The sequence below is a fragment of the Pholcus phalangioides genome, unplaced genomic scaffold, assembly GCF_987345545.1.
Source record: "Pholcus phalangioides strain wild (caught in Gottingen) unplaced genomic scaffold, Ppha-v1.0 ptg000008l_1, whole genome shotgun sequence".
NCBI classification, from domain to species: domain Eukaryota; kingdom Metazoa; phylum Arthropoda; class Arachnida; order Araneae; family Pholcidae; genus Pholcus; species Pholcus phalangioides.
In genome coordinates, this window is record NW_028301601.1 from 18,350,961 (window position 1) to 18,363,118 (window position 12,158).

Here is a 12,158-nt window from a genome sequence, read left to right on the forward strand (position 1 = left end):
CTCAAGCGAAGGCAATGGTTCTTGGGGGAAAATACTCGGAAGCGATTTGTAGTATAGCATGTCAACTTGAATTCTTGCCAACTTCGACAAGTTGAAGGAGAGCAATGGAAACAAGTGCTGAACAGGTCGTGGAAAAAAAATGAAATTTTTCTCAGTCCAGGGGGAGGGGACACTCCCGAAGGTGAACTTCACCATGGTGATATTAACATCTGAACCTCAGCGCTGGGATCAGTCTAGACGTCTCAGGAACCAAACAGATCGCGTCCGTGACTATCCACGTCCTGCTGTCCATAGCGAAATCCACGATCCGCAAGAAGTTTCATCACCAACCGGTGCAAGGGCAACCACGAATTACTCTGACAGGCAGGCAAGTACTAGACTTACGTTTCTGCAGGAACGAACGAGTTGAACTTTCCTGTGTCAGGAGACGCAGTCCAGGATCACCAGGATATTATCACATAGGGCATCGTTGTAAAATGCCAAGCCAAACAATAACGTCTAGCAATAGCTTCCATGAGTCAAGAACCCAAACAAGTATAAGCAGTGCTGGAGAGGGGAACAATAAGTGCAGGGGGAATGGCTTTAAATATTCTGATTAAACTCTTACGCACATCGATCAGAAGGTCGCAGCCATGCCCAAAGAAGTAGTGAAAACAGGTTGACTCCCATGCGAAGTCTTACAAGAGGTTCTGTGAAGCAGAAGGTGGAACAAAAACAGAATGAACACAAAGGTTATGTTGAAATGGTCCCAGGCAGATTTTTTGAAGGAAGAACTGGTCGACAAAGTTCACGCCACAATGAGATGGACTGTACCCTGTGCTTGCTCAGAGGTCGCCTACGAGGTACATAGTCTCTGATCCGGCCAAGTCGGGTGTCATAAAAGTACACAAAACTTTACATATAACATTGATTTTCCTCAAAACAGACATTCGGGTCACTGATTGATATGGAAAAAGGCCCTTGCGCATTAGTTTTAATCATATTTTCTGGAAATTTGGTAGATTTATAGATTTTTATGTGCTTCATAACCGTAAGCATCTATTTTGCCGTGTGATTTTATTTTCATGATAATTTTGGTAAAAAAAAATTGAAAATTATGAAAAATTCGCAAATTTATGCCATAAAAACAGGTTTATATTTTTTATTCATTAATGGTTTCTCCGAATATAAAATGCATCCTACAAATCATTGATATATACCTACAGAGCAAAATAAAAAAACATTGGTGCTTTTCGATAAAATTTGAGACGCAAGGGACAAAAAAATCTCCATTTTGGCTTGGCACCTTTTTGGGTCTAAATAAGGTGCCAAGCTTGCTGAAATACATATTTTTTGAACTAAGAGACCTAAAGTTATTATTACATATGTATCAAAATGTCATTGAATCATTTTTAGTGAGAAATATACAGTAATAAGAAATTTAAATTTGAATGCTATTTGTGTCCCCTTAAAACACCCATTCCCAGCAAGTATCATTTCATGGAATTAAGTCTACGGTAATGGAATAAAATAAAATTTCTGTGATGAGTCCAGAACTATACAGGTCATTGATTTTGGTATCTAAATATCATTCATATGTACAATTAAATGTCATATATCAATATCTTGAAGCATATTTTGTGTTCAAAAGACTTAGAGAAAGAAGCAATTCTTGTATGATAAAACAGTATATTGTTATTTTATAGATGGGAGAGGAGGAAGGGGAATGGTGCAGACGTGCATTGACTATGGACGAAAGGATCATTCGAGCAGCATATCAACAGAAACGAAGAAGTATGTTTTTACTATATGTTTCAATATTTCTGATGAAGAGATAGATATGATTAATACTGTAGAACCTGTTGGACACCTTAGAGACCAAAGATTTTGTCTGCTAACAAGATGTACACTAAGGGATAGTAAAATACATTGAGACCAAAAATTAATCTAGGGACTCTCTAGGGGGATCTCATTTATCCAGAATATTGTACTTGAATCCGAGAAAGTAAGTTTTTTTTCACATATACAGTAATAATTTGATTTGTGAGCATAATTCATTCTGTAAATAGGCCCGCAATCCAAAACACTCATACATCAAAGTAAACTTGCCTTTAAGAAATAATGAAAATTGAAATAATTTGTCCCACAACATTTGTTCTCCCTCTCTCCCTCGCACCAGCTTCTTTCCCAAGATACAGTAGCAGTTGATTTTATGTGTGTAATTGTATTTTTAATTACTATATTCCCTGGCATGTTGTCAAACTTCAAGAACACCAGATTTTTGAATGTTTGAGCCCCACCATTCAAAAAAATTGACAAGTCCCTAACATCTGGGGTCTGGGCCATTCACTGGCATGATGAAGAAAGGTAAAGATTAATAAGTATCGTGGTATGCATTCAGACAATTCAATGGATTTTAATAATAAAGACATTTATTAATTCAAACATTTTCCAGACTCTGTCATTCAAATTTCTAGGCGTGCTAGGAAACACGAGTATTCCCAGCAAGCTGGTATCCCTTGATGTTTTCCTGGCATGCCAGCTAATGCAGTATTTAAGATTGAAGTATTTTTGGAATTTTTGAATTTTTCAAAATAGCAAGAGATTCTATTTCACTATGGAATCTCATATAACAGTTTGGTGCTTATAAGAGTTATTTTTCGTATTATTTAGAAACTGTAGGTTCACGGGGAAGAAAAAAAATGAATTATAGTTGATATCTCATATTATCCGATTTTGTTATAAGTGGGCTCCACAGTATATCCCCCGCTAAACCACCCGCTAGAGATCCCATATCACACACATATCTGTAGTTTATAACATATTTACAACCGACCCGCATTTCCCAACAGGGTGATATCACCCACTTTTTGAAACAGTAGCATAGATATTATGTGAACCAGTTTGCCATGAATCAAACCATTTCACAAGTCATTTTACTGTACCTACTTTTGGAAATCATTTTATGAAAGTATCTATCTAATACTATCTAAGTATCTATCTAATACTATCTAAGTATCTATCTAATACTATCTAAGTATCTATCTAATACTATCTAAGTATCTATCTAATACTATCTAAGTATCTATCTAATACTATCTAAGTATCTATCTAATACTATCTAAGTATCTATCTAATACTATCTAAGTATCTATCTAATACTATCTAAGTATCTATCTAACTATAAGTATCTATACTATAAAGTATCTATCTAATCTAGACGTGTTTCACATTGCAGGCATAAGTATGTTGTTTGATAAGAGTTGCATGGGGAAAAATTGCAAAGAAGCAATTCTTATCGGAATCACAGATGATATACTTTGGATATTGTTATCATTTTTGTAAAGTATTAAACAGTATCATAACATAGGAAAAATTTTGTTTATATAGTTATTATAATTATAGACTTTGATTTATATTTTTTTCCTTCATTAAAACATTTTTTGTGCATTCCGAAGCTAAGATTCAACCGAAATAATTTTTTTCTTTGTTAGTTATCATTATCAGCTTGCAAGACTATGTAGGAGCTTAGAGGGAGTACTCTCTGACCCCCACCCCTTGTTAATAAACATATTTGTACTCAATTAAAAATAGCCTCATCAGGCTATAGTAGCCCCTTCGATCCATGTATATGTGTAGCTACTACATCTCATAGTGAAGGCATATAAATATATGATAAAAACCTTCATTTCTTAGTATCTTTCAGTTGTCTAGATTTACAGTTTTTGTGAAAGATTTTCACAAAATATTTATCGAACGTACTGTGCATTAAAAACTATGAATATTTGCAAAACATTAAGAAGTTGCATTCTAGCTCCTCATAATGACTGAGTAAAAGAACCAAAATTTTAGCTTGCAAAAAGAAAAAATCCAGAGTAGGCCAGTTTTCACACATCCTGTTTGACTAAACTAGACATGGTCAATGTGTTGACTTCTGTGTTTCTTTCCCATATAGTTTTCAATCTGTCATTTGCTATCAGAAACCTCAAGTCCTAATGTGATCAGATTAAGTGTCATCCACTGTATTATGAACAAACAGTTTATCCTGTTCATACCGAGTGAGATATGATGATGTGTTTAATTTAAATGAAAAATTTATGGGTTTCTTTCACTTCATCAACCTCTAATGATTCATCTGAAATGGAAAATTTTGAATAAATCTTCATTAAACTTTTTCAATGCCTTGTTTTTGGCATAATCTAATCAAAAGGTCAATAATGTTTATATTATGCATTTGCTACATCATATTCATCAAGTAGAGCATTCAAACTGTTTGTAAATTGTACACTATTTTTTTTTCTTTTTTTTCTGGAATTTAAAAATTTTGCACATGCAGATTACACTTTGCTGTACATATTATATTGATGTTCGTTTGTTTCAATCAATAGGTGAGAGTGGAACGCAAGTTATTTTGCTCTCGAATGACATTTTGTGTCGAATTTTATGTTTCGCCTTTGAAGTAAATTCTCTTGACACGAATGGTATTCAGATAAGAATGAAGACCCAAGGCATGTCTCTTCATGATGTGCTTTCCCTGGGTAAGCATATGTCATTTGAATGTATTTAAAATGTACTTAAGTAGGGCCTCAATATCTCACAATGCTAAAACATTACCCTTCATTTACTAGATCGAATCAAAGTATTTTGTTCCCCTTGCTATTTAACTTTTTTTTTGGAACCTCAAGTTTTCTGTCTGCAAGGTGAAATCAATGTGAAAATTATTAATCAATAATTACTTTAACAAGAAAATTATCTTTCACATATACAGTGCACTGCGCTTAATTTGATCACATTGAGGTGTACTGAATAACAATAACCAGTATAAGAATAAACCCAAAAAACACCCTGATGCTAATAAAGATCGCTGATCAAAATTTTCACACGAAATCTGGATAGCTTCCTTTTTTGTTTTCTTACACAAAACTGGTTACAAAATGTTCAATTGTGCACTATTGTAATTGCATTCCAACTACTCATTTTCAGAAACTTCCTTCAAGCTAAGATCATGTCTTTTTCTTTTTATTCAGCCATTGTGAAGAGTTAGCCGGTTCCCGACTAAAAGGAAATCAAGGCCATGGTACCAAACCATACGGGGGGGGGGGGTGTTGAATTCACTTTTTAAATGTAGTACAGAGGTGCCCAAGCTGATCAAATACCTATTTGCAGCTAGTTAGAATAGACATGTTCAATACAGAGGTGTATGCAAGGCATAGGCGAAGATAGACTTGGAAGTCTGGGGGGGGGGCACGATGACGATGATGTCAATTCATATATACATTTATACATCAGATCAGTCGACTCCCCCTTTGACGCTGGGCTTCCCCCCCCCCCTTCTCCGCCCATGATGCAAGGTGTTGCTCAGGGTACCCCAGCCAAGCCCACCAAAAATTTAAAAAAAAAAATAGTTTTTTGGTGACAACTTTTTAATTCAGAAAGAAAATACCATTTATATACTATATTAAAAAGCGTATGTTAATTTAAATGTTTTTTTAAACGCTGGTTACTCAAAACTTCTCTCAGAAGAAAATTTTAGTGCCCCTCTCAAGCCTTTTGCACCCCTTCCAAAGGTCGATCCTGCGTACACTCAATTCAATGTATGATCCTTTTTTTTACAATACATATATATCATAAACAGGGTTGGGTTTTTGACATGACAAGCATAAAAAAAAAGTGGTTATACCATCAAAAACCTAAATGAATGCTTTTGGATAATATTTTAAACACAATAGGTTTATAACATGAAGAGAAACTTACTTTTTTGCATATTTACATTTTAAGATACTAACTTATTACAATTAAAATGCAATATTAATTATAATTTGCAATTTTGAATTTTTCAACAGACAGTCTGGAACAGATAACATATAATTTTATGGTCCATTTTATTTAAACTGCTGATTACCTGGTGTTCACTTTACTAAGTGAAATAGAGCTGTTTAGTCAAAATATATATGATAGGAAAATATCACAGGGGGTTAGGTTTTTGACTTGAGAAACTTAGTATTAAAAGTCAAAAACTTATTGTCAATGCTGTCATTCTTACTTTTGCATTTTTGCACTTAGAATAAGTTATAGGAGCCTTTCTTAAGCATCGTTATGCAATCAGTACTACCAAACTACAGGACATTTTAGTCCTACAATTTAGTATTTTGATTGGTACATTAAAAATGTATATACAGTCTGCCCCCCGTTATTCACTGGGTTTTTTCCTTTATGGAAATTTTTTTTGTAACACTCAGAAATCATCATTGATGTGTTTTGTTTACAAAACTTGAGTTGTGCGTTTTTACAATGCCTCGCTAATGACATTACTGTCATCACTAGAACCGTGGCAACTCCCAAGAGAGAAACGGTCACCTCGGGTTGAATTAACTCCTTTGGCCACAATGTGCGCTAAAGGACACAACCAATTCTACAGAGCCAACTGAAGAGACATTGTCACGTTAGCGAAACAAGTGGGTAGAGAATGGTTCAATGATATAGATATAGAAGTCCAACAGCTAATTAATAGCAGTTCAGAGGTATTGATTGAAGAGCAGTTAATACAGTTGACTGCTCCTGAAACTGAAGTGATACCAGATGAAGAAAATCAATATAAAAAAGTAGAAGACACGTTTTCACCATGAGTAACATGGCGGAAGTGCTTCGCATGCTCAAATCAGCAATAGATTGTTTTCATGGCATAGATCCCTCTATGGTACGCTCTTCACATGTAGTAAAATTGGTAGAGGAAGCGTTGTCATCATATCCAAACATACTTGATGATATGAAGAAGAAATAGAAATCGCAGTGTTCTTTCAGAAAACATTGCCAACAATTTCTGCATCCTCTTTTACATTCCCTTATACCTCTGTGTTACCCTGCTCTTCTCATGCTGTTCAAAAAATGAGATATACAAGAAAAACTATGCTTTCGGTTATTCGTGGATTTCCCGTATTCGCGGTCACCCCTGGAACGTAACCCTCGCGAATACGGGGGCCCGACTGTATATATAGTCCAAAATAATTCTGTGGAGAGGAGAAAATTATTTTACAATCATATTAAGTATTTATTTTCTGTATAACAAAGTGACTTTGAACCACCTTTCAATTAACCTTTTTCTGTGGTTCCCAACTTCGAGGCACGAATGCGAGCCAATCTTCCCTTTAAAAAGTCTCGCAACAGACCTACAAACATTACAAATATTCAATCATAGCACTTCACTTCTGAAATATAGATGACAGCACTGAAAATCAGACACATCACTAGATACTCAAACTGTTAGGTACTTACACTTCCGGCACAACTCCCTAGGTAGTAAATTGCGCATGGCAATAGACCATAGTTGTGCATGGTTTGAAAGAAAAAAAGTGACTTTGAACATTACATGCACATTTCTAATGGGAATATTTATATTAAAAGCAGTATTTGAGGTTTTTGACATGGTTTAACCCACCAACCCTGATCACAGATTCCTTGAGAAAGTCTTTCAGACAAGAAATGTGTATTTAGTCTACTGCAAGAATTGCGATGTTACACATTATGTAAAAATAAGGAATAAATGTAAAAATAGTTTGTATACATCTGTAATTAGATATATACTAATTAATATTGTTCTAATGTCATACTAACTAAAATTTAATATAAAGTTACTAACGGTGAGTTTGAGCTACTTTTAAGATGTATTAATCTGAATTTTTCTCAAAAACATTTCTGTACTTTTCATATACAGCCGATGCTCGTTATAATGACCCAATGTTATAGCAACCATTCCATTATAATGACCAGTAGGATGAGTTCCAAATGTTTTTATAGAATGACTAACATGTATGTTTAACTTTCAATATAACGACAATATAAAGGTTATGTTGAGTGTCGACAGTACTGACTTTGGCAAATGGGTACGTAGCAGGGCCGGACAAATCTATTGCCTGACATTATATCGAGCGTCAACTTTAATGTAATACCATTATCTTCTCCCATGAACAAAAATTGTGTTCAGCCAGTATATATAAATTTCTGATTTTAAAAAATGAAGGCATGAGTTTGTTGTTGAAGCCGATTTTGTTTTGCTAAAGAGTATAAGTGGGGTTTGCAGGCTAGTAAGTCATTTTTAGCAAAAACCCAATAATTCTTTGTAAGTAGGTCTGTACTTTGCATATATTAACCCATTAGCATTATAAGCACATATATGCATGGAAATTTCCTGGCCAGTATCACCAAAGCACATGTTTTTTATGCATAAGAACAGAACACTAGAGTGCATAGCCATAACACACACAGTCATGAGCAGAGATACGAGGGACATGGGGGGAGGGGCATTGCCTCTCCAGCGTCAAAGGTGGAGTCAACTGATCTAATGTATATATGAATTGACATCATCATCGTGCCCCTCAGCAATAATGACCGTGCCCCCCCCCCCCCCCAGACTTCCACCTATGCACGTAGTTAGTGGAAAGTGATGATTGCAAATGGATTAAAGTATTTTTACAGGTAAAAGCAATAATAAAAAATAGATAAAAATGGAGGAGTTTGATTTAAATAGTAGTGAAGAAGTAATTAGACCTACAAAACTTAGAGGTATTATTGCGATATCTTCTGACAATGACGATAGTGATCAAAGTGTAAGTAATTTTGAAATATCTCTAACTTTATACAATAAAAAAAATTTTAGTGATATGGGCCAATTTTCCACTTTTTCGAATGATGCAAATGGGTTAATATTAGAACAGTTGTTCTTAACCATTTTTCCATTCTGCAACCACAGTGCAATATGACTAGCCTTCCACAAATGCAGTTTTCTATTCCTTATTTTTTCCTGTAATGAATCGCACCAATAATCTATATTAACTAATTTTCATAAACACTTTTAATTACCATTTAATTTCCTTTTTTGTGGTTACTGTTAATATTTAATTTTGACTTTTTTTAAATAAATTTTTAAAAAAACATTACTTTTTAAACTTTCTTAAAATTTGGGGAAAGGTTAAATTTCAACATTTAGGTCATGCCTGTCTGTCTGTCTGTCTAAGACAGAGACACTGTATGAGATGAAAACCTGTCTTAAATGGAACAAATATATAGTCTTGTGAATAATTAATGCATTTTCAATCATAGGAAACCTCTTTAAAGGCATATTTGGTCTCTATTTGTAGATACAAAACCTGCTCAAAATGAAAATAATTTTTGGACAAGTGCAAGTTTTTGTCCTTTAGATGGAAGGAAAGTTAGGTTGTTCTGATCTCTCCTTTTGTTGGGAGAACTCTTTCAGTTGTTGGATAAATGATGAATGCTTATTACCTATCTGAACTGGTTCTTGGATCGGGATTGAGAGGAAACTGATTTACTATTCAAAATTTAGTGAAAGCTTATTTAGCATTTTATTTATGATGGAAATGGTGTCTTTTGTTAGAAAGCACTCCTATTTCTTAGAAAAAGTTTAATAATTTCGGAAGAGTAATACACGAGGGATTATTTCATTCAGCGTAGAGATGGCCATAAGAAACGTGTATTGAATTTGAACACAAAAATGCTACAGGTGTGTAGAATCTTTCTTTCACAAATATTACTGACTAGCTGATACCCAGCGACGTTGCCCGCCCTGTAAAAAATTAATACATGTATAGCTTATTAATTATTTCTTAATCAAAAAAATTTGTGCATCAAGTAAGAAAAAATTGCTTTTATTTTTAAATATTTTAATTAAAAACTTCAGGCAATCGCTTGTGGATACACAATATTTTTTTGTTTTTCCATCTGGTGTGTAGATGTACAAATTTTTGGGATTACCAACATGCAAATAGGTGACGTAAAATTGTCAGTGTGGAAAACAATGCTCAAGTAGGTTGATACCTGCCACTGCTAACGACTGGCCTTGCGCTTTGTTGATTGTCATGGCAAAAGCTAAATGAATCGGGAACTGTAATCGTTTGAAAGCGAATGGCATTTCTTCAGTGATAATTGGGATACATGGAATGAAGACGTCTTCTCCTTTGGCACATCCAGTTAGAATCATTGCTTCGATGATGCAATTGTGCAATTTCTTCACACACAGTCTGGTGCCATTGCAGAGTCTCTGTGTCTCCAAATTTCTTAGAAGCATTATAGGTGCTCCGAATTTGAGGGTCAAGTTGTGTTGTGGCACACCCGGAACATCCAAAGAGTTCAGAAATTCTGCAGGATACAGAACTGTCTGCGCTGAGTCCTTGACAGTGTCAGCTGATTTGTAAGATGTGGAGTCTCCTGAAATAATTTTTAGGATTTTTCCATTTAACTTGTTCACACTGTCATTTTTTGGTGCCAGAATTGCTCTCTCACAAAGCCACTCATGGTTTCGGTGATTTTGTTGAATGTTTGGGAAGAATTTGTCTGAAAGTTCTTGAACTGAATTTAACAACTGGAAAAATCCATTTGGGAATGTAATCAGTCCAGTGCTTGAGTCTACGGGAATTCTTCCATTGCCAAGTTTGATCTACTGATGTGAAAATGATAGCAGTGCTGAGTCATTTTGCAGTTGAACTCGCATGTTTGTGGATAATGATAATTTTTTAACTTCGCGCCAGAGTGTTGATGATTTGAGGCAAGTATTGAGTTCATCAGCTGGCGTTGAAAATTTTTATTCCTAGTTTTGTCGTCGTAGTTGTTGTTCTCTGTTGTTAGCGACGTCATACGTCCAACTTGTGCAGCGAATATTATTCAAACGCCTTTAAAGCATTTTTTTAATTGAAACTATACCTTTATGATGGGCGGTTCATGAGATAAAGGCCGCATTAGCACTTACAAGACACCCTGTATATAAGCTAGCAGAAATACCCGGCGCTTCGCGGGTTTTCTTCAATTACTGAGAGGATTGGGAAAGTGACAAACCGTTATAAAGGAATAAACTGTTATAATGACAGAATTAAAGGTGTGACAAACCATTGTAAAGGCATATATACACGTCTGAAACACACTGTTGGAAACCATGATAACTAAAGTAAACATTCCAAAAGTAATTGTTGAGGCCCCAAAACCATTTTTGCCTGACAGTTTTTTTGTCCATTTCGGGCATTTGCCCAGCTCTGACGAATTTTTAAAGTAGCCTACGGTTCAATCCAGGACCTGTTTTGTATATGTGCAAAATCTGGCGACGATCGGTATAAAACTGTAGATTTGTATAAAGAACATACATACATGCTTTCACATTTATATATAAGATTGTTGATCTCATTGTCCCTATTTTTAAAAAGTATGCAATTTCTCAATTTTTATTTTAAATACAGTGAAACCTCACTACAACGATACTCTATATAATGATATCCTTTACTATGTTAAATCCTGATATTTATTTATTTATTCACGTCTCAACAGGCAAGGATTGCCCAATTACAGAGATGAACAAGACAAGAAAAATACAAAAACACAAATACAACAATCTACAAAAAAAATGAGTGGCACAATAGAAATACATACGGAAAAGCATTATAATATGAATATTCAATACTCACACATAACTTTTAAGAAATTCTCTTATAATTGAATTGAACATATCGGGTTTTACATCACACTGATTACATATATAACACATCTCAAAAATAGGGGGCCGTCGTAGAATATTTGTTCGGGGTTTAGGGAGGCGAAAAGTTCGCCGAACAGGCCTATTTCTAATTGGCACAGAAAAATCAACAAGTTGAAGAAGGTAGCAGTCATCAATTATATTATTGACAATTTTATACAGAAAGCGATAGTTTTCTTGTATAGCTGATGACGTGGCATTTTCGAACATTGAGCTGGAAGAAATTCGCCCCACACCAATCATGGAGAGACTGTAAGTCTCTTTGTAGAGCCATGCAATCTTCCAGACTCCCAACTTCGCGATAAATTTTCACATCATCAGCATACATCAGACACTTTGATGCACTGAAGCACAGAGGAAGGTTATTCATGAATATTAAGAACAGCAATGCTCCAAGATTTGAACCCTGAAGAACACCTGATCCTCTGACATACTTTGTTGAAATTGCGTTATGCAATACAACTTGGGATGTTCTCAAATTTAGGTTGCTGGTGAACCACATGATAGAGTTCTCGGACACATTGAAAGAACAGAGTTTGTAAAGTAGTGTCTGGTGATTTATTTTGTCGAAAGCCTTAGTGAAATCCTTGTAAATGACGTCTGTTTGCTTGTTGGCGTCGATTGACTTAGCAAGATCGTGAGTGAG

General features: G+C 35.0%; 1 protein-coding gene across 1 annotated transcript in view; it reads left to right on the top strand.

Moving 5' to 3' along the window:
* Window positions 1-12,158, top strand: part of LOC149083931 (uncharacterized) — a 57,033-nt gene that overhangs the window by 22,424 nt on the left and 22,451 nt on the right. The window contains exons 5-6 of the mRNA XM_089234307.1: window positions 1,686-1,773; window positions 4,368-4,517. Coding sequence (XP_089090433.1) covers window positions 1,686-1,773; window positions 4,368-4,517 — 238 coding nt within the window. The remainder of the gene's footprint in view (window positions 1-1,685; window positions 1,774-4,367; window positions 4,518-12,158) is intronic.